The 22,525-nt window shown below is 43.4% G+C and overlaps 1 protein-coding gene across 1 annotated transcript in view; it reads right to left on the bottom strand.

The window, feature by feature from the left end:
• The window catches only part of TMEFF1 (transmembrane protein with EGF like and two follistatin like domains 1), a 112,680-nt gene extending 99,698 nt beyond the window's left edge, over nucleotides 1–12,982 (bottom strand). The window contains exon 1 of the mRNA XM_030236942.2: nucleotides 12,736–12,982. Within this exon, the coding sequence (XP_030092802.1) occupies nucleotides 12,736–12,982 (247 nt within the window). The remainder of the gene's footprint in view (nucleotides 1–12,735) is intronic.
• Between the last annotated feature and the right edge of the window lie 9,543 nt (nucleotides 12,983–22,525).

The raw sequence follows: 22,525 nt of genomic DNA, 5'->3' as shown, positions 1-22,525 counted from the left end.
GATTAATCTGGCCCACGTGTAAGTTTTAGAGATGTTTCAAAACATGAACAAAAAATTTACTGATTATGTTGCTGAGGTGGGATATTTCTGAATACAGACATTTCAAGACCAAAATTGTTGTCAGAATGTTTACAATAATGTTCCTAATATATCTTCTCTTTAATATATTTCTAAACCAGGTTTTTACTTCCCTTGGTAAGACAGAGTTAAGAAAATAGTGTGTGGTGGGAGCAATCAAAAATAAATGGGACATAGGTCTGAGAGCAGAAACAGTGGCCAAGGAGGCCTGATACCATGGCAGATCTCCCCCAGCCATGGGGATGACACACTGTCAGCATGACAGTCAGCATATATGACAGCTCTTTTGTGGGAATGTTCTATTTACAGGAACAGAAAGAAATTGCTATTTGCAAGTTGCAGAACTTTACTACATGTAGGAAATGAAACACTGGCTTGCCTAAACATGAGTTATCCAACAAAAAAAAAAAAAATTAAAGGCTGTAGCAGTTATTTGTGGTCTGAAAGAATTTAGTGCCAACACTGCATGTTCTAAAGCTACAGACATTAAAAAAAAAAATAACAGGAATACACTTCAAAACTCACTTAGAGGGAAATGTACCACAGATCCTGCCAGTCTATATCAAAATCAAGAATTTATAATAACATCTTAAGTAGTTACTGATTTCAAAGAATTAAGTACCTTTGCACTTTTAGAATACTAAATAGAAGTTAATTCCAACAAGAGGGTACTCTCCATGTAAGAGATTAAAATGTAACAGTTAGATCCCATAGTTTCCAAATTAATAGGAAAACCTTGGGTTCCTCTTGCACTTCACTCTCATTAAAAATCCTTTAGCTGATCTATAAACTAAAAAATCATTGTGCTGCATTCTTACAATACATAAGCTTTTGTAAAATAATATTCGATTCCTATTTTGTATATAGAAAAAGGAAATAAATTAACTCCTGGGTAATATCCCTGAAACATTAGCAGTATGAATGGTGCTGGAGCATAATTAGGTTTACAGAAACTCACTCTTCTGAACACCCATACACTATGCTATTTAGGTACAGCTTTGAAAACTGTAATTAAACAGTCAGAAAACCGCTGGAAAAGAAACAAAATAAGCAGCCACATAGAAGTCACAGGGAGAAAACAAACAAACAAGCCCCTGGTTGATCATTTAGGTTTCTTAATGAGTTTTGGTAATTCCAGTAAGTTACAGAAGCCAGGAAGAACCTGAGCAGCCAGCTCCCTTCCTTTCAAACTTTAACAACTCTATTACGCTTCAAAAAACCAAATCAGTGCTCAGCTTACTGAAATAACATTTTTCTCCTGTATGCATTCTTGTCAGATAAATCTATAGCTAATAATTCCTCTCTGCCTGCTCGTTTATCCATACTGAGCCACCAGGAAAAACACAATTCCCAGAGCTCCTGCTAAGCCCCTTTGCCAGCCTGGAAAGGATTTTCGGGGGCTGGGAGTTTATAGTCAGGTTACAGCACGGCAAACACGGAGCAAGGAATGCTGTCCTGTCTCATCACCTCTGGCCACGATGGCTGGCACAGGGCTGGAAGAGCCTCTAGGTTTGTGGAGAGCTGATTCCCACTTGCTCGGAGCTGATGGCATCTCTGTAGCCCACCACAGCAGCAAGCTGGACAAAGCCACTGGACCTGACTGCACCTGTGACGCTCAGCATTTCAGAGCCAGAAACAACCTCTCCTAAGGGACAGACAGAAGGCCACCTCCTTTGTCAACATATTCATCCATCTCTCCCCGTTCCCATCAAGCCACTTCCAGAGTTCGAAGCAGGTGGAAATTATTCACGGTTGCCTGCTGGGGATTCCCGTGGCAAATGTAACTCTGGATTAGAGAGCTCGCGGGTTGTCCTGCTGGCGGCTGCGGGGCCAGGGAGCGCAGCTCGCGGGCACTGCCAAAATACACCGGGGCCAGCTCACAGCTCTGGAGGGACACCTCCTAATGGCTGTAAATCTGCCACTACCCGCTTGGCAGCACAGAGCCAGGGAACTTTGCCTTGTTGCTGTCGTTCCGCCCTCGCCCAGATGCTGCAAAAGGACATCTCGACTTTGCCAGGTGTTGGGACAGCTGGCCAAGTGAGCAAGGAGCAGAAGCTCATCCTCCCCCCAGGCACGGCCAGGCAGGGCAGGGGGGTGGGCTGAGGAGGGGCACCAGACGCGTTATCATCCCTGCTCTGCACCCTCTCGCTGCTGGGCCACTGGGACCTTGTGTACTGCTAATCTGAATTTAATCTGTGTTTTCTCTTTGAATGCAGGGCCACAGCCTCACTCAGTCAGCTGTGTTCAACAGCACACCCAAAATGGCAGAAAAAAAAAATTAGCTGGCACATATCTTCATGTAAATATAGCAGGAGGAAAAAAAAAAACCAAAACATAACAAGCTTACAGGTAAACATGCACATGACTGAATTCTGCCTTTTGTCTCACACCCACACCTCTGAGATGGAATGAAAGGACAACTCAGTCCTGGGATACACAAACACTGACTGAGGTACAGTTCATGAGTAAACCCAGGCTGAACTGGATACAAACATGTCCCTGTGGCTTGGAGAAATTGAGCAGTTGAGCCCATGACTTTGGTACAGCTTTGGCTGAAAGCCGATGGAATATCATTGTTTCTACACCTCCAATCTGTAGAGCTGTGTGAGACTAAAATTTACAGGTTCTTACTCCTTACTCTGAACAAAGGGAAATCTGGTTTTCACAAGGATCATGATCTGAGAGCTCCTGTTGATTTTAATCAGTGGTTAGCAATTCTAGGAAAAAATCCTTAGGTAGTGGGCTTTGCTCTACTGCTTAGGAAGTCAGACCATCAGCTCCCTTCCCCTGCTCGTAGAAATCTTTTAAAATAAGTTATTCATGGAGAAATACAAAGAAATGCTATGAAAATGATGAAAATGAAAGACAATTTGGATATTAGATATGCATGATCAATATGAGATTTTTGTTATTTGCTTTGTTAGCTGTTTATCAACCTACCAATCCTCCCCCCAAGGGAAAAAAAAAAAAAAAAAAAAAAAAGAAAAGGCCAAAATCAGAGGACAAAATGGCACAAAGGTCTCTGATCTCATTGACTCTTTACAGAAATAAAAACATTTACTCACAGAGGACACATAACAGCAGATTCTGGTTGTTTTCCACAGCAGAAAAGAGACACATTACAGCCTATTTCTTTCAGTTACCTGCAGTCACGGAAATGCATTGATCCCTTGGGGTGGAGAGGGGACCAAAAGACAGATTTTCCATGTCAAGTGGCCCCATACCAGCAAGGCCAGACCTTGCTGCTGCCCTTCATCCCTACAGAAGCAGCCTGTACCTCATGGCATTTCCCAAACTGCCTATCCTGCACCTAACCCTTATAGTAAAAAAAAAAAAAAAATTAAATAAATTCAAAACCCAACAGAAACATCTTAAAAGTGGAAAATGAGCATGGAAGCCACCTTTTCTTAGTCTTTTCCAGGTAGAGACTCAATGCTTCACAAGGAAAATCAGAGAAAATCATGAAAAGCTTTTGGTGGTAAAACTATTCTTAGTTCTTGTAGAGGAAAGAGGCTAGGGACACATTTTCAAGACTTTTAAAGAGAGATGTAATTATATCATAAAGCTAGTATTGGTATCTTATAATCTTTCATTAAGTAATTCTGAATGCACTGTAGGGTGACTTTAAATAGAACAGAAATATCTATTACCATAATACAGAATACTAGTAAGTAACTCCTGTGACAGAAAAACCTATGTATTTGCAAAAGAACTGTGAAAGCAGTGAAAAGCTTCACTTTTCCAAATTAACCCTGATCTCCAGATTTTGATACTGAATTTTTGAGCCATTATGGTTGAATAATATAAGGGGCTTGGTATATAACACACCGCTTTAGATTACATTTATCAAGTGTCTAACAAAGCAGGATGTTCATCTCTTTTGTCTTCTGGGTGAGGACTCTTTTATTATGGTGTAGTATCTTTTGTTTTAATGCTGCTCTGCAGTGGATTGCCAGCTCATTAATTTTTCTGCTATAACACCCAAATCCCTTTGCTGATCAGTGTGCTGAATGATTGATTCCCTGCTCCCAGACTAATTTTTTACATTGGACTGCATTTACCATCTGGTAGATAAATCACCCAAAACACTCAAATTCGGAGCCTGATTCCAGTGATTCTCTTTGTTTGTTCAGTCAGCAGCATGAATATCACTTGCAAATGTGGAGATTGTGTTCTCTCACCTGGATAACTGTTCCATATTACAGACACAGGTTTTAACAAAGAGCAGAGGAAAAAAAAAAGTATCTGTTCTTTGTGGTCTTTAGCCAAAATTTTTCTTTCATCCCTACCATATCCACTTGCTTCTGACATGAAAAAGAGTATTTCTTACAGAGCAGAAACAGTTTCGCACATTTAAACACATTTAACCATTTTCACAAAGAGATCCTTTGTAGGTGTAAACACCTGCACAAGTGAAGAAAAGGACATCCTTTGCAGTTAAAACAGAGGAGAAACGCAATGAAATAAATTGCCTTCCCAACCCCATGTTTTATATGAGAAAACAATTCCATAACCTAACAGGAGCCTGCCTATTTTATTTTCACTTTTATAACCTTGAAATGATGCTTCCATAAAATTATACTTCCAATCAAGACAGCAAGAAAGAACTCTGCCTCACAGAATTGTCTCAGCAAAATTCTGGGAGAGGTGAGGGATGAAGAAAAAGCTCTGGGAGAGAGAGGTGGTGCTTCAGGAAAAGAACCATTCATCTGCCCACTGCACGTGGCAATATCGCTCAGGGAGGGGACAGGGCACCCCTTTCTTCAGTCTAGGGATCTTTGCTGCTCTTTGCTGCTCGGGAGAACCCATTTGGCACAACACACTGACCTCTGTCTCTCCCAGAGGGATCAGGCAGAGGCAGCACACAATCAGAGTCAATACTAATTAGCAAAATGTAAACATTTCATTAGATCAGTGCTTCCCTGAATTTTTAAAGCAACAAACTGCTATCTAGACACAATTTTTTAAGAAATTTTCTATGGAAATACCTGTTGAAAGTTCTGTTTTAGCTGTCTATACCAACCAGCTAAAGATTTTATAGCTTGTTCTTGTGTTTTATGGACACCCTTACGGATTAAAACTTGAATTTTCAAAGGCACTCATTCATTTTGAATGCCCAGACTATTCTGAACACTTCAGGCACATGCACGAACACCTTTAACTATCCCATCTCTCAAGCTTTTGTGTTCCTCTGGCTAAGAATGTTGTTCAGTTCAAAATTTCAGAGAAAATAGAGCCACTTCTGCAAATGGTGTTTATCCAAACACTCATCCTTTGTAGTCATATGTGAAGTGTCTGTGAATAGGAAAGAAAGCAAGTAAATCTCTTGTGAGGTACAACAAACTCCTCCATACACTTCAGGCTTAAGGACCAGGACACTTTGTCACCCCTGCTGAAATATGTGTGTTTACAGGAGGTTTCCTACAGCCCCAGACCAGCAGATGTGACAGCACGTTTTCATGGGGGGCTGTGTCCCTTCCTCCCTCACCACCTGCAGGGCTCTCAGCAGTTACTAACTGAGATTGCTTAAAACACTTCCTAAAGCAGCATTTTTGTGTCAGCCACAGGTGAGCCCTGGCATGTGTCAGACTCCTGGGGCTGGGCAGGAGCAGTAGGGCTGAATCTGGGATAAAGCAGGTGGAGGCCCTAAAGGCGTGCATTTTGTGTTCCCCCCAACACAGTGTGGCCATCGAGGGTAGATTACCCAGAGTTTGCACAGCTCCAACTCCTGGCTTGCCTGACTGCCCCCATTCACCCCATCTGCTTCCACATGGATCCCATGAGACTCATGTTAGGCACAGGAGATGCCCCAGGGCCTTTCCTACAGCAACACGGCTGTTGCCTGCCAGCAAGCCAGGCAGCTGGAATGAGGCTGCCTACAGCTCTGCAGCCAGGCAGAGACAGATTTCAGGAGGTTTTGGCCTCCAGACAGGACCTGAGAAGAGCCATTTCGTGTCCTGAACAGCCTTTTGTCAGTTTGTCACCATTGTACCTGTTCTCTTCTTCGGCTGCTCTCTCTGTCTATGCATCTTACAAAGGTACAGAGAGTTTTGCTCCTATTTGAGAGACAAAGGAGCAAAACTCAGGTCTCAGCCTGGTAGGAAAAGGTGGAGAAGACCCAGCACCTACCAAGACAAGTTAGATCACTTCAGAAAAATTACTGACAGTTTTGTCTTGTTCCAGATTTTCTTCCCTTTAATTTTGACATGTTTTCCTGCTGGTCCTAATTAACACTCTTTTTGAGCCATGCATGAGGATCCTGCCAGCTTGAAGATAGTTATATAATGTGGGTGTTTCAAGACTGTAACTGCAACTAAATTTATTTTTATAATACCAAATCAAAAGAGAGGCATTACAGGGGTTTAGTTTTACTCCAAACCAGATCCTTTAAACGCTGTTTCTGTACCACATAATCTACTATCAGAAAAGTCCTGCCTTTTCAGTTCTTAAATATTGTCTGCTGTAATGAGAATTTAAATTATCCTAAAATAAATCCCGATTTGCTAGTCAAACACTGCCTCCTCACAAACCCCACTATGACCAGTGAGGCAGTTTTAGAGCAACTTAAAAGAAATTGAACACTGATATCAGTGTTACATTAAATTGCTCTCCTAAATGGAGAAATTCACATCAATAGATATGCAAATGCATGCAGAGCCTGATCTGTCTACCAGCTCCCAGCCAGCCAGGTCTGGGGATGTAACCGGGTCAGGGAGAACTGAAGTCTTTCAGGTACTCTTGTGGCAAAGACTGTCACTGGCATCTTGCTCCACAGAACACAGAAGTTCCTGGGCAAGAGTCTTGAAGAAAAAAAAAAAAAAAAGACCAGGAATTTTTTCTCCTTTAAAATAAATAAACAAATAGTAAAACATATGACCCATAAATCCTAGATACCTAATGGCAACTAATGGATCCACTAGATACTGTCCTAATAATACAAGATTAAATAATTCTGCTTTCACATCCCCCTGAAGCCATCTGTGAACTAAATTAGAACCAAAGACACATTGTAGCTGTTCATCAAGACAAATAAACAGATTTCAAGTTCTCCAGGAAACTTTAATTTCATCAGATCACAGTTTTGACTGCTGAGCTTACTCCTAATCAGATTTTGTCTCTAACTTCTTATCCTTTTGTGGAAGAAAAATATCATACAAAGAAGACCAAGAAATGGTTTAATAAAGTAAAATTTATAATCAACTGATTTATTGAAAAAAGCTCTTCCTTACACACTCAGGAGTTCCACAAAATACAGCTCCACTCCCCTAAACTCTCTCTTTTTCTTCCTCTATTTCTCTGTATTCTAAATCGTTAGAATTTCAAGATAATCCAGGAATAAACTACATGGGACTATTAGAAGGGACTGTTTAGTTTCCAGCATAGTATTTAATTATAATTTTCTTATTATCAAAAGCTGGTTTTGGGATAGAACAATTTTTCAAAGAGTACTTCTGCTTGGTCTTTGGTTCTGCTGAGCATTACAGTCAGTTTAGAAAAAGACAGACTTCCACCTCAGTAATACCAACATGTCCCCCATCTCCACTCTTGTTCCACAGCACCTGTGAGGACTCAGTGAGGAGGAGGACATGCAGGAGTCTCGAGTCAGAAGAACAGATCCTTTTTCAACATTCCTGATGCTCAGCATTCCTCCTTCCACAAATGTTACAGCTACTGTTATCCAGGGAACTATTGCCACTGTCTGCTTTGGGGACACTCCCCAAAGTCTGATCACAGGCTGGAAAAGACACAAGTGCTTTCAGGGGATGGATCTATGGTGGAATGTAATGATCTCTTTCCGGGAAAAGGGTTCAGTCTCCTGTCAATATCGGTCAGAATCTCTGCATTTTTACCTCTCTATCCAAAGTTCTTGGCCACAACTTCTTTTTTTTTCTAGTCCAAGTAAACATCAACTCTCCCCTTTATCCAGTCTACTGTCAACTCCAGAAGAAAACTGACAAGATATAAGCATCAAATATTTATCCTTACATCAACAGGAAGAAAACGACCAGACTTCCTGTTCTCCCCTTAACAGGAATTATCCGAGGGATCTTGGTACAGACAGAATGCTTCCTCAGCAATATTTTCCATAACAAACACAGCTTCTTTTTCCTCTTTTCAAAATTCCAGTAAAGAAATTGGATTCAATCCGATCCCCTCAGTCAAGCCTCAATTGCTCCATCACACTACCAGTTCCCACTAGTGACAGTGATGGAGTGACACCTGTTACAAGATGATTTTCTGCTATTCTGACACTTTCAATTCTACTTTAATTACCTTTTGGCACTTTAATCAGCATAAGAATCTTTATGGCAAGGACACTTCATGTCTAGGCAATTACACTAAAGGGAAATAAATAAATGCATGCTACTGTCCGAGTTTTAATTTCTCTTTTTAATAATTGCTTTTACTTTTTACATGTAGTTGATTTATATTCATGCTTTATGATAGCTTCTCAAAGTGACATGTAACCTGACTGAGTTTAGATCATTTACTTCAGAAGTTCAGTTGGCACAAACACATATCACATTTTATTTGGCTTGACTGTTATAATTCATTTGCAGGAACATAACTCATAGTATCTTAGATAAAATAACCAATTATTCTAGTCCCGTCTACCATTTCAGATCAAGTGGAACTATGCAAACACAAAACAACATGTAATTCTTAAAATACCATAATTTACCTGACCTGTATCTCTCTTACATCCCTTGCTCTTAATGCTCTCACCAACAAGGCTGCATATCTTTAGCACAAATTGGTTTTGCTCTGTGTAACTTAGAATGATATAGCAAACAAAACCCCTCATCCACTTAATTTGATCAAAAAGCACAAAGGATATGTCTGTTCTAGCTGATAAGCACAGATGAAAGCCAGTCTTGAGGCCACATCTCATTCTGGTTCACAGAGCCCCCACTGAGCCCAGGCAGAAACCACGGCTGAGCTCCAGAGACCAGCAGTGCCTGAGGTTTATATCCTCCAAAATCCACGGTCACATCTGCCACATGGACTGGGCCAAGGGAGCTGCATGCTTGTGCTCTCTCTCCCTTGTTACAGCAGGGACAGCCCGGATCCAAGCTTCAGACAACACAATAGAGTGAGAAATAGTGCACTCAAAACTCATTTTGGCCAACTCACTAATTATCTTAAGGCTTCACCTCAAGTGTTACATACCAGAAAGGAGTAGGTTTAGACCTCATCTTCTCCTAAGGAAAAACAGCTACAACAGCACCATAATAGGTGTCCATCCGTAGTAACCCTGGGGGATTCCTGCTACAGGATCTGGAGGACAGACATGAAGGCATCTAAGAAAGTAATGGAAACAAATGCACCATATTCACATTTAAGGAGGATCTCATCATGCTCATTCAATCCTCAACAGTCTGTCTTGAAACAACTTTATTTTTACTCCCTTGACTCAGAGGGATCTTAAAAAAGCAGGGGCAGCACGCAGTCTGTGAGACTCAGAGGTGGTGCACAGAATCATCCCTAGCAGGTCTATTTTATCACACGAGGTACCAGCACTGAAAGGCTCACAACACAAGCATATCCCTGTTAACTAAAATCCCAGGTGCACACACCCCTACCAGTGCACTCAGCAGTGTCTCTCGTTGAGTCTGTGTACCTTCCACCCACATCTGCAGCGTTTGTTCAGTTGCGATCCAGCTACAACCCCTGTGGCTCCACAGGTGACCGGAGCACATCTCACACCAGAGACTGAACCAGGCTAACACTGAAACTAAACTGGCAATGCCCACGCACAGTCTGTGTCTCCGGAGAGCACCACTGGATTAGGAGCTCGGGAAGGAACTACACCTTGTTCCTTGGGCATCCTGTTCCTTCACACACAGGATGCCCAATAAGCCCCTGTAGTTCACAGCCCCCTCACTAAGGACACAGCTACCCCAGAGCCTGAGCCCAGCACCACACAACCAGCCCTTGGACAGTCAGGGAGTATTGGGAATGTCAGGGAAGAAGACTACAGGTAGCACTGGGAATAATATAACATCTCCAAAACACCAGCCTAGGACTGTCTTCTCCAGAAAGAAATACCTATTTTGTTTTTACTCCATTCTGGGAAAAATGGGGTTATTTTATTTCATAAGCTTAGCAATGTATGGATTGACAGATGAACAAACACACACAAGTCCACACTCTCAATTAACTCCAGATACGTCTTAATTCTCTGTTTCCTGCTCTAATCACTTTATCAAATGTTCTTCCTTTGGCCAGGGATGATGCAATTATACCATAATTTAACAAAAGGCCAAGCTGCAATGCATGTGCCAAAGGAACAGAATCAATGCTGAAAAGGCCATCTTAATGTTCATGTTGTCTGCCTGTGTCCACCTTGTAATGTTCTTTTGTTACAGCAAACTCTTTCTTAAGCAGCATATTCTGAACCAATAAAGGAGAGGACTTCAGCATTTCTGAAAAGAAATAACAAATAAATAAAGGTAGCTATATAATCTAACAATGATAAAATGCCGCCAGCCCAGGAACCATCTCAAGAAGTGCAAAAAACCTGTTAGGGCAGCAGGTCAGACTGATGCACATATTAAACTTGCAAAACAGCAGAAGAAAGGAGAAGCATTTTGCTTCTTTGAATATGGAAAGCAGTTTAGAGAGTCGAGTCATTTGAAGAAGTAGTAGTAGTGTTCTCAGCTTTAACTTTCAGTATAAACAGCAATGTACATCGTAGCAGTCCACTGAGAAGGGTGCTAATGCCAGCATCTGGTCCCATGTGTAAATACAGGAAACTCATCTTTTTCAGGGAGTAGCTCCTTCAGTAAAAGTTAATGAAGCTGTGCAAAGGTAAGTGAGGGGAAAATCTGACCCAGATATGGTGTGTTGACGTTGGTGCTTTCAAAATAAAGTTGAGTACTGAAACCCTGCCATTTTGCATGAAACAGTTAACACACAGCAGAATCTGACTACTGCATTTAAAACAAAATTTTCCTCCCATATTTTTGGAGTTACCCTGAAAAGAGTGCCTGCCACAATTATGTATATAGCACATACATTTGCTTGTGCCTATTTTTAGTAGAACCGAATCATGCTGAATGCCCTCAATATAGCATACGGTTTTCTAATTGCAGGCTGGAAAGCCCTCTTTCTGTGACTGTTTCTAAATAATGATATCCCTGCGTTCCACATCATCTTAGAAACTTCCTCATACATTTCAGCCGCCTTCCATATTTAATCTCACTGATTTATGCTCATGCCATGGTCTAATGACCCATATGTCTCTGATGGGTAAGCCGCTAACGCCAGTGACACATTAACCTATTAACCTCTCTTTAAAAATAACCATCATATTCGTACAAATAGAACGAAAAGTCAGGCGGCAGCAGCAGCAAAACAGTAGCGTTGTGGTACTGTCACACAGTAACACAGTGTATATCTAAACTGGGTAAAATGAAGAGCAGCATTTCAAGAATGTGTAGCAGATTTATTGTATTGTAAGACCATTTTGCCACAGTTTGCTGGTCTGCGAATTTGATAGCCTGCTTTAGGAGCATTATCCGTATTGTAAAATGTAATTGGCAGGAAGATCACTCTTCCGTTCACTCATTTCTTGAAATCTCTCGTACAGTTTGGGGACCTAACCCTGGAAGGTACTGAGAGTTCCTTCCAACGTGTAAATTGCCTCCCAATCCCGCTGAAGACAATGGGAGCGGGGGGCTCTGCGCACAGAGCGAGAAACCTTCATCACCTTGGAGAAGGCACTTTGTACAGCTCTCGCTGGCGAGTCGTGCAGTGCAATAAACCTATCGTTTTAAAAGGCAGGAGGAGGCATCCACAGCCATTTTTCAGAGAAAAAAAAAAGAATTCCCTTTTCTAAAGAGTAGTTTTAGAAGACAAACAAATCTTTCTAAAATCCTGTAAACTTTATATTGTATGTATTTACTTTGTTCTACTTCAAAACCATCATATCCCTCAAGATCTAAGAAAACGTGCTGCTGTGATGACAAACCACATTGCAACCTTACCATACCAGCACATAATTATGTATATTATGTATGTCATGCCACCAAAGCAGGAAAAAAAAAAAGAAAGCTTATTCTGAGCACATCGCGGGGTATTTTGCTGCCTACACATCATCCAGAGTGAATCTCTACGACAGCCGGCAGACGGACGGGCGGAGAGGCTACCCGGTGGCTGGGCTGCTCACAGCAAGAGTGAGACCCAAGAAACAGCCCGTGCGAGCCATCAGGGGCTGCGCTCACGGCTGCCACCCGGTTCGCACCCCCTGCTAGCGGCAGGACGGGCACGGGGCAGCGGCAGGGGAGGACGGCGGAGGAGGGGGCGGGATGCGGACAGCCCCGGGGCGGCCGGCGCGCACCTGCCGGCACCGCGGCGGGGGGCGGCGGGGAGCAACAAAAGCCGAGACGCAGCGGCAAAGCCCTTCCCTTCAGCGGGGAGACCTCGGAGAGGGGGCTCCCCGCGCCCCGGAGAGGGGCATCTCCCGGCCGGCCGGAGAGGCGGCTCGCAGCACCCGGGGCCGGGGCGGGCGCCGCTCCTTTGTTTTCCGCCGCCCGCAGCGGCACGGCGGGCCGGGCCGGGCGGAGCGGGGGGGCCGCGCTCGGCCCTCCCTCCACGTGCACGCGTGGGCTGCCCGCAGGGGTGGGCACGGGGCGGGAGTCGGCGGGGCATTACCTGAGCAGTTGATGCCTTTCCCCTTGCCGCCGCCCTGGCACTCGGAGCCGGGCAAGGGATGAGAGGCGCGACCGGCGGGCAGCGCGGAGAGGGCGAGCACCAGGAGGGCCGAGGTGTAGCAGAGCGCCAGCGGGGGTCCCGCCCGCAGGAGCGGCCGGGCGGCGGCCGGGCTCTCTCCCAGCATGGCGAGGGGCGGCCGGGGGGTAGCGCCAGCGGCAGCGGGATGGCGGCGGCAGGCCCGCAGCATCAACCGGAGCCCGCGGCGCCGCCCGGGCGGGACCCTCCTTTCTCCGCTGCACCGGAGCGCACCTTCAGCATCCCCGCCGCAGCGGCCGCACGGACCCGCTGCTGCCGCCGCCGCCGCCGCCGCCGGGGCGCGGGCAGGGCTGTCCCCGCCGGGGCCGCGCTCCGTCCGCGCCCGTCCGCCCAGCGGTGCCGCCTCGCCCCGGCCGCGCTCCTTTGTGCGCGGCGCCCGGCAGCGCCGCCGCTCCGCCTGCAACAAAGGGAGCGGAGCCGAGAGGCTGCTGCTGCCGCCGCCGCCGCCGCCGCGGAGGGGGAGGAGGAGGAGGGAGAGAGAGAGCGAGAGGGAGAGAGAGATGGGGGAGGAAGCACACGTGATAGCAGCCCCCTCCCCCGGGACCGGAGGGGAGGTGAGGGGCTTCTCCTCGCTCGGCTGGCAGGGCGAGCGTCGGCAGCAGCGCCCGCCCTCACGGCGGGGCCGCCCCCGCAGGGAGCGGGTGCGGGGTCCCGGGCGGGCCGGGCTGGTAGCGGGCACAGGCGACAGGCGTGCGGGGACAGCACCGATGGGTGAATGGAGCAGAGAGGGTCCCCAGGGGCGTCGAGGAAGGAGGACCGCTCGCACAGCGCTTGTCACTGTCCGGGGTGATTTTTTTATTATTCACTAATAAGACGGCGTGAGTGGGGTTGGGAAAGAAAGCAAAGAGAAAACCTCTTCTATTAATTTTAAGGGTTGTGTTTAATTTTTACTGAATGGAAGCCCAGCATGTATAGCAGGAGCTTTTGCACCAGTCCAAGTCAATTAATATATTTATGGTGAAGACAGTGAGTTTTTAACAGAGTGCTTTTGCTATCTACGGGTTTTCCAGTCCCTTACATGGAGACACTTCAGAGGTCAGAAGCACTGCACAGGTAGAAGGTACCAGGCACATATCATAAGTACAGATGCTCAGCATGTATCTGTGTGGCTGAAAGCTTTGTGTAAATTGACGGCACAGTGACTGTTTTCATATAGTGAAAACACAAGACAATGCTTTACATTCAACAAGATTTTTTTCCTGTCTCAGTTGGCACGTTTCATGCAAGTTTTTTTAATCCACTGTGCAAACCATTTGTTTCTCAGGAATAAAACCTGCCTTTTTCCTTGATCTCTCTGCTGCTACACACTGCTGACGGGCCATAAAGTGTAGAGCTTGTGTGGGGAGATCTGGCTTGCACTAAGGTATAGCTCTTGTGTGAGGAGACCTTTGAGCAGTTTGTTAACCAGAGCAGTCAAGAGCAAGGCCATAAATCCAGGAGTAAGCTTTGGGGAGGCACAGTGATCAGACATCTAAAGTCAGGTTGTTGTCCGTTTGAATACAGCATTGAAGATTAAGTCCTGTATTACTAAGAGAGCAATTTCCTTTTGGCATTGGGGGTTCAGCACTGGCTGCCTCAGCCAAATAAATGTTCTTCTGTAATTACTTGGTGATGCTAGATGTGAGAAGAGCTCTGCTCCTCAGTAAGGTGGGGCACATTAACTCAAATGGAACTGGTGCTGATGGAACTGGGCTGCTGAGGTACTCAGGCCAGGATGTTCAAAGCTCTCTAGGTTTGCATGCTGCTGTCTGGTCTGATCTGCTAAGCAGATGAACCTTTGGGATCTTTGGGTCTTGGGACTGACAGCAGTGTTTTGAAAGTAGCATTTTGCTGCTGTAGGAGCAAATGCTCTGTCTATCTCCTTCCCTGAAACGCATCTAGATCCATTGTACACGAAATATGCTGTTTTCCTATGCCTCTTGCTGAAGGGCTGAACCAGAACAGCCCTCATCTTGAACACATTCAAAACCTAGTTCATATCCATTTGTTCTTGTGACATCCAGTGTTCCAGTTAGTCATTTCTCTTTCCCTTGCATTTAAATCTGTAGTACATTTATAGGCAGTAGTTACAGCCACTGTTTGCTGGTCTAACCTATCAGTACATTTTATTAGTCTCCCCCTGTAAGACAGAGCCTCTGTAGCTCAGATTTTACTGCACTAGATAAGTTTGGATTCAGCTTTCTTCAGCATAGCTGCAGTTTGTAACAGCTTTTTACAAACTATTGCCAGTCTCTGTCATAGAGGTAATCTCTCCTGATTTCTTCCAAAATTGTCTTTCCTGTTGCCAACATATTTTATGAAAAATCCTTTACTTGGGATTTTTCCTTTCCTGGGAGCTGAGAAGCCTCAGAACAAACTAAACAATTCTTATCTGCTGCTGTGGAATGCCACGGGAAAATCTGTGATTGGCCCCGTCAGACTGTTTCCAATTAAGAGCCTATCACAATTCACCTGTTCAGCCCGTCTCGGGCTGAGAAGACTTCAGTTTACACATTCTTTTCTATTCTTAGCTTAGCCTTGTAGTGAAACCTTTCTCTTTACTCTTTTAGTATAGTTTCTATATCTTATATATCATATAATAATAAAGCCTTCTGATACATGGAGTCAACGGTGTCGTCTCTTCCCTCATCCTGGGACCTCAGAAAACCCCTGTAATACTTTCCTAATACAGCCAATCTGCTTTTTATATGACCAAATCTCACTGATGTTTCAGGTCATGCTGTGAGTGACAAATACAGGCTACTCCTTGAATTTGTCATTTACAGTCCATAATAATAATAATAATAATGCTTTTCATAAATGTCTAAGTGCATGAACACATCTTTTCCATTGTTGCATTTCATCCCATTTCTTTTATTCCGGTCCTCAAGATTATATAGCCATTTTTTTGGTATAATCTGAACCTCCTTTCTATTAACAGTCTTGCACAGTTCTTTGTGGCCACTTCCACATCTACAACAATGAAAAAACACACAGATACAGCTCTCAGAACAAATTTTTCCAGTAACACTATTTCTCCCAGGTCAAACATCCCTCTTCCAGGGCAGTGGGTAGTCTGCTGTAGGGAGTTCCCAGCTGAATTTGTAACTGTTCCAGTTCCCCATGTCTTTCCGCTTAGACAGGCAAACTGTATGCTGGGCTCATAGAGTGGTTTGGGATGGAAGGGACCTTAAACTATCATCTAGTTCTAACCCTCCTGCCATGGGCAGGGACACCTTCTGCTGAAGCTGGTGGCTCAAAGCCGCATCCAGCTTGGCCTTGAACACTTCCAGGGATGGGACGTCCACATGCTCTTGCAGTTTAAAGTTGCTGCCCCTTGTCCTATCCATACAAACCCTTGTAACAAGACCCTCTCCAGCTTTCCTGTAGGCCCCTTTCAGCTGCTGGAAGGCTGCAGTAAGATCTTCCTAGAGCCTTCTCTTCCTCAGGCTGAATTATTCTGACTCTCTTAGCCTGTCATCATAGAAGAGGTGCTGCAACCCTCTGATCATCTCTGTGTCTCTTTTCTGTACTTGCTTCAACATGTCCACGTCCTTCTTATCTTGGAGGCCCCAGAGCTGGCCACAGTATTCCAGGTGGGTTCTCACAGGAATGGAGTAGTGAGGGAGCATCACCTCCCTTAATCTGCTGGCCATGCTAATTTTGATGCAGCCCAGAACATGTTTGGCTTTCTGGACTGCAAGTGCACATTGCTGGCTCAGGTTGAGCTTCTCATCAACCAACACCCCCAAATCCTTCTCCCTCTCTTCTGAGCTTCATGAGGTTCACACAGGTGCACCTCTCAAGCCTGTCCAGGTCCCTCTGGGTGGCATCCCTTCCCCCCATTGTGTCAGTCACACCACACAGCTTGGTGACATTGCCAGACTTGCTGAGGGTGCCCTCAATGCCACTGTCCTTGTCACCAACAAAGACATTAAACAGCACCAGTCCCAATACCAACCCTGAAAGCATCACTCATCACTGGACTCCAACTGGACATTGAGCCATTGCCTGCAACCCTTTGAATGTGACAACCCAGCCAATTTCTTATCTGCTGAGTGGTCCATCCATCAAAATATGTCTCTCCTGTGTACTGACAAGGATGGTGTGCAGTCAAATGCTTTGCACAAGTCCTGATAGACTGTGTCAGTTGCTATTCCCTTATCCACCAATGCTGTAACTCCATTGTGGAAGGACACCAGATTTGTCAGGCATGATTTGCCCTTAGTGTGAAATCTTTTAACAAGTCCAGATAGATTGTAAATAAACCTTATGGAGTTTGGTTTTGGCTTTTTGTTGTTTTTGTTATTTTTTGACTGCTGGGATAAATGACATGCCATTTTTTATCTAGAAAGCCACATGTGAGCAGTTCTGTCTGTCTGGAAGCATCTCTAGCTAGTTTAAAAGTGAGTGATACAGTCATGCTTGATTGGCAAATTCACACTATGCCAGCTGGGTCTTCATTTCTACTCTGTTCTCTGATATATGTATTAAAAAAAAAAAGAAGAAAAAACCCAAACTAAACACTTTCCTGCCAGCTTTAAAAGCAAAAGAGTTCAGAAAGAATTGGAGCAAGCTGCTTCTGGGGTGAAAATTGTTGCAGACAGAGGGAAAGCCACACCAACAAAATGACAGATCTTGTGTGTCTTTGGGATCCCACTAAACTCTGCCACACTTGGTCACTTCTATCTTTGGCAAGTAAGTGTAACTTTATTGCAATTATCCATCAACTTCACTTTTGCTCACCTCTCACCTCCAACTTCTCTTCTGTGAAAGTAGGAAGCTATACAGATTGTTGAAAATTGTCATCTTTGGTGAACTCTTGAATACCACCAGCAGTTTTAAAGTCCCCTGCTGATGCACACACAATTTCTGCCCTCCTACCTCGATTTTTCTCCAGTAGTTGTAGAAATGAAGATGTACAACCAAAGGGAAACAGGGAATATGAATGAGCAGAGAGAAGCTGCCAGAGCAGCGAGAGTGATTTCATTTGCCAGAGATCTGGATACAATACAGATACACTTAATTGTGAAAGCACTGTTTTATTTTGTCTTGGAGAACAGAGATCTATAATTTAGCGAAACCATCAAAGTGTTGTTTGGAGCCCCCTGTGGTCTTGTGCATCAGACACAAGAATCCTGCTCCTGCCAGGTTTTTTGACAGAGAACTGTACTTATTAGTCTCAGCTTTCCTTCTTACCCCCCAAAAAAAGCCCTTCCCAACTCCTGTACTTGTAAAGAAAACATCAAAAATATTAAGAGTGTAAACTGGAACAGTGTTCACAAAATCAAAGAAACAGAAAAATGTTGAGGCTGGAAGTGACTTCTAAAGGTCATCCTGTCCAACTCACCATGTTCAAGCAGGGCCACCCTGAGCCAGTAGCTCAGAGCTGTGTCCAAATGGTTTTTTAATATTTCCAAGGATGGAACTCCAAAATCTCCCTAGGCAATCTGTGCCAGTGCTGGGTCACCCTCACAGTGAAAATATGTTTCCTGATGTTCAGAGAGAACCTCCTGTGTTTCACTTTCTGGCCATTGCCCCTGGTTTTAAATCAAATATATTGTCTAATGAAATCTAGAATCAGCCTCAACAAAAGACTCAGGAGTTCTCTCATACAAACTGGCTATGTCATTTAGGTTCATACATTGCTTATTATCTATTAAACTTTGTATTTCATTAAATTTTCTTTTCAACACCACAGAATTTCTTCTGTGTTACTCCTGAGGTGTTCAGCAATCAGATGCATGGCCCAGGATTTACAATGATGTCAGATTTGGGAGTCTATCCAGCAGACCCTGCACAGGTGGTTCTTGCCACACTTACCATGCAAACATAATTGTGGAGAGGTTTTCTTGTCTGGAAGGCTCTCAGCTGAACAGAAGGAGTGTTCAGCATACTACTCTCTTGCTCCTTTCCATCCAGGACTAAATATGTGGCACCAGTCTCAGATCAATACTTGCCCTCTGTCAAAGTCTCACATGTCTAAATTTTGGTCCAGGAGCTTGTTCAAGTGATTCAAATATCTAACCCCACTCAAAGCTAGGGAGAAAAAAAGCCAGTTTAGGCCAGACTGAATTTGCTGTCACAGTAACGAGGACAGAGTGAGAGAAGGGCAAGAGCCCAGTAAAGCTGGGCTTGATGCTGCTGCTCCTAAGAACTGGGAGAGAGAAGACTGATTCCTCCTTGTGCCTTTTCCCTGCCCATGTAACTTCACCAAGGCTCTGGGGCAAGCAACACAGGCAGTGGTGCAGTGGTCATTTTACTGCCCCCCCAGCACCCTGCTGCCCTGTTCAGTTGTGTCCTTCTCCAGTGCATAAAGCTGCCTCAATATCTCACCCATTTTTGAGGCAGCAACGTGCTCAGGATGGTTATTACTGGGAAGCTGAGAACTCTTTCCCTTGTACTATTCCACTCTATTTTGCATTTTCTACCCCACTCCTATAGTTCTTCTCTGTTTCCCTACTTTTATTTTAATCTTTAATTTTTCAGGTGTTTCCCTAGATTTTATGCTTTTCCTTTTTCCATTCACCATGGTGCCAGATCTGTTTCTCTTCTTGCAGTTGTTTTGCCTCTTCTTTCCCAGAATATCTTTATTCAGTCAAAAGGCATGACTAAAAGCCCATTTGGGTCAATAAGATGATTTTTAAGAACCAAGCTGAATATATATTCCTTCTCATTGAATTTCCTGTCACAATGTTCCCATGAGTCAAGAAATATTACTGAGCCCACTTTGCTGCTGGGAAAACCAGGACACCGAGAGATTTCTTTTTCTAGCACCAACCACGGGACACAAAGGATTCTGTAGCTATTGCAAAACAAAATCCTTACTTTTTAAAACCCAGTTTCAAACACATGCTTTTCCAGAACCCTTTGTTTCCTTCCAACTCTAACATTGGAAGGAAAATGTTGACATCTATTCAGAGTGACGACAGGAACAGTAGGGGAAGCTTCAAACCATTCTCAGGACTGGCACAAATTTGTTTGCCCATATCACTTGTTCTCAGTCACCTATTCCAAACAAATTTTCTTCTTGTTTAGCTTATATAAATAAAATATGAGCTGTCACTTAGCACCTTTACATCTTTTAATCTTTCCTAATTAATCAATTTTTTAGTGCATTAATCAGTTTGTTACCTTTTTCTCAGTTTCTTCTAATCTATTGACATCTCTCTTCTTCAAATACTTCCAGACTAACTGCTGATCAGTAAAAGTGATTTCCAGACGCTGATGAATACTTTTGTCACTTATTGATCAGGCTGTTTTGGTTCTTTGTTAGTGAATTGTATTTAAACTGGGGCTAATTCCCAGCACAGGAACCTGTATGTGCCTGGATGTACCAGGAGGGTCACGTCTGACTCGGTTCTGCAGATTTTCCACACTGTGTTCATAAAATCATGACAATTTTTCAATCCTGCTTTTAGCTTTTTGCATCCTCAAAGGCAAAAAATATAAAATATTTCATTGAACTTGATCTCCATTGCCCCAACAGCTCACTGTATTCTGCATCAGATGGGTATTCAGTTTGCTTTAAATTTAATCTTCAGTTAATGAGTACTAGGGCTCTTGTCAATTATGCCCCTTGCTTTGAGAATACCCTTCACATTGTTATCTGCAATTCTTAATCAAAATGCAAAAGCAGATTAAAGAATGACATGTTTTATGATGTGTTTAATTGTCCCCAATGACTGGTTATAGTAGTACATTATATGGTAAAATATTCTCAAACATTTTTGTCAAGGGCTTCTGTAATGTCAGTTTTATTTTGTTTTAATTTTTGCTGCAGAAGCACACAAGTGGATGCAGCAAACAGTTTGTCAGCCCACTGAAGTCATATAGAAAGGGACTATTACTTCCCTGTGCTTGTGACAGTGTGTAATTCAGAATTACATAAGCTTGTCTTTATTGTTATATTTCATGGCATTTCTCAGTTTAATTTTCTCCACCCTTCTGCTGTTCTCATACTCTGGTTTTGCATAACTTTTCAAAGTTTATTAACCATTTTCATCATGCTGTACATTGATTTCTATCATTATACAGTTATCCTTCTCAAGCATAGCCATATGCAGTTATGAACAGCTATATTTCTCACCCTTGTGTCATTACCAAACAGTCCAAACTTAATTTTCTTAGTTATTTTAATGTTTACACAACACAGAGAGATTGCATTGTTCTTGATCCACATTATATATAATGCTTACAAGCACAAAAGCAATTGCATTATCATTATGTTAATATGTAACAATATATTTAGAAAAGCAGAATTGTCAAGAAGGAGAAAGAGGAACTGTATATTTTTTTAACATAAACAGTGATTGTGGCATAAAAAAGAAGAATTAGACTAGGTGCCAGCTCAAACTTAATGCACATTAAGGTTAGTGAGATACTATGGTCTAGAATAATGACATGCTTAAATTATGATATATTCTTCTCTTGTTTCTCCATAAAAATTCAGAAAGAGCTTCTGAAACTCATGGAAGCTCAATAAGTGTCCATTAACACAGTAATATGCTTTTTCCAATGGAGAACATTTCAAAGTATTTGCAAGCCATGACTTATAAATGGGAGGTTTATTGGATTTCCAGAACCTTGTGAAATCTCCTTTGCTGGATAATAAAGCCAAATGAATACAATTCCAGAGGAACTTGTCTAATATGGTTACATTTGTGCCCAGAAATGTGAAACTATTAGGGATTTGGATTGTCCAGAGCATCAGTTCTCTTGTACCATGTGCTTCTGTCTGTCTGATGGAAGTGTTCGAGGTAAGAACAAGACCTATTGGGTGAGCTGTCACTCTGTGTGACAAGTGACAGCTGATGCACCTTGCATAGGATGTACCTGGAAATATGGCATTTTTGGTTTCTGCATAATAATGTTTTTGTAGTGAATTAGGAGGATTTCACAATGGCTTGCCTTCTTTTTTTTTTTTTTTTTCTGAAGGTAACTGCACAAAGCATTTCCATCACTTATACAACTGTAATAAAGGTCTGAATCCAGCTTCAGTCTTTTTGACAGTGTGATTTAATAAGTAATCTCTTCATATGAATAGTGAAATTTCTACCTGAGAAGACAGGAGATGAATAGAAATGTTTGCAGATAGAACAGATCTCTTGACTCACTGTAATTACATGATTTGTTTGCAGACATCAGTGTCTCCTGTCCCAGCTTCCACTCAAGAAATCTTGTCTCTTTCCCTAGATGGACATATTGAAATGAACAGTAACTTGTTTGAAGACCACCTGCTTCTGACAGATAAAATCTACTTGTTTAAAGACTGAGCTGCTTCTGTGGGATACTCCCACCACAATTTGCTGGGTTGCACTGTGCAGGAACTGTTCTCCAGATTTCCAGGGCTTTCCTTCTTTGGGCTGCTCTGCCTCCTGGCATAGGCGCAGATGACTCTGCTGTGGGGATGAAACCTCATTGTGAAGTTGCCTAAATACCTGGAGTCCCTGTTGTCTCCTAACATACCTCAGTTTCTCAGCTGGAGTGTGGAGGGCAGCCACCTTTTCCTTTTCAGAGGCACATGGCTGGTGGCTGTGTGGCATCCAACAGACAGCATTGCAGATGCTCCTGAAACAGCACTACTCTGTGTTTAAAGGTTGGGGTTGTTTTGTAGAAAATATGGACAGCATTAGGGTGAAGATTCAGTAGGTATTGTAGTACAGGCTCAATCATACACAGTTTTTAAATGTGGGATTTTGTCTGAATCATAGGA

The sequence above is a fragment of the Serinus canaria genome, chromosome 2 (genome assembly GCF_022539315.1).
Source record: "Serinus canaria isolate serCan28SL12 chromosome 2, serCan2020, whole genome shotgun sequence".
Classification (NCBI taxonomy): Eukaryota; Metazoa; Chordata; class Aves; order Passeriformes; family Fringillidae; genus Serinus; species Serinus canaria.
This window is presented reverse-complemented; position numbering and strand designations above follow the sequence as displayed.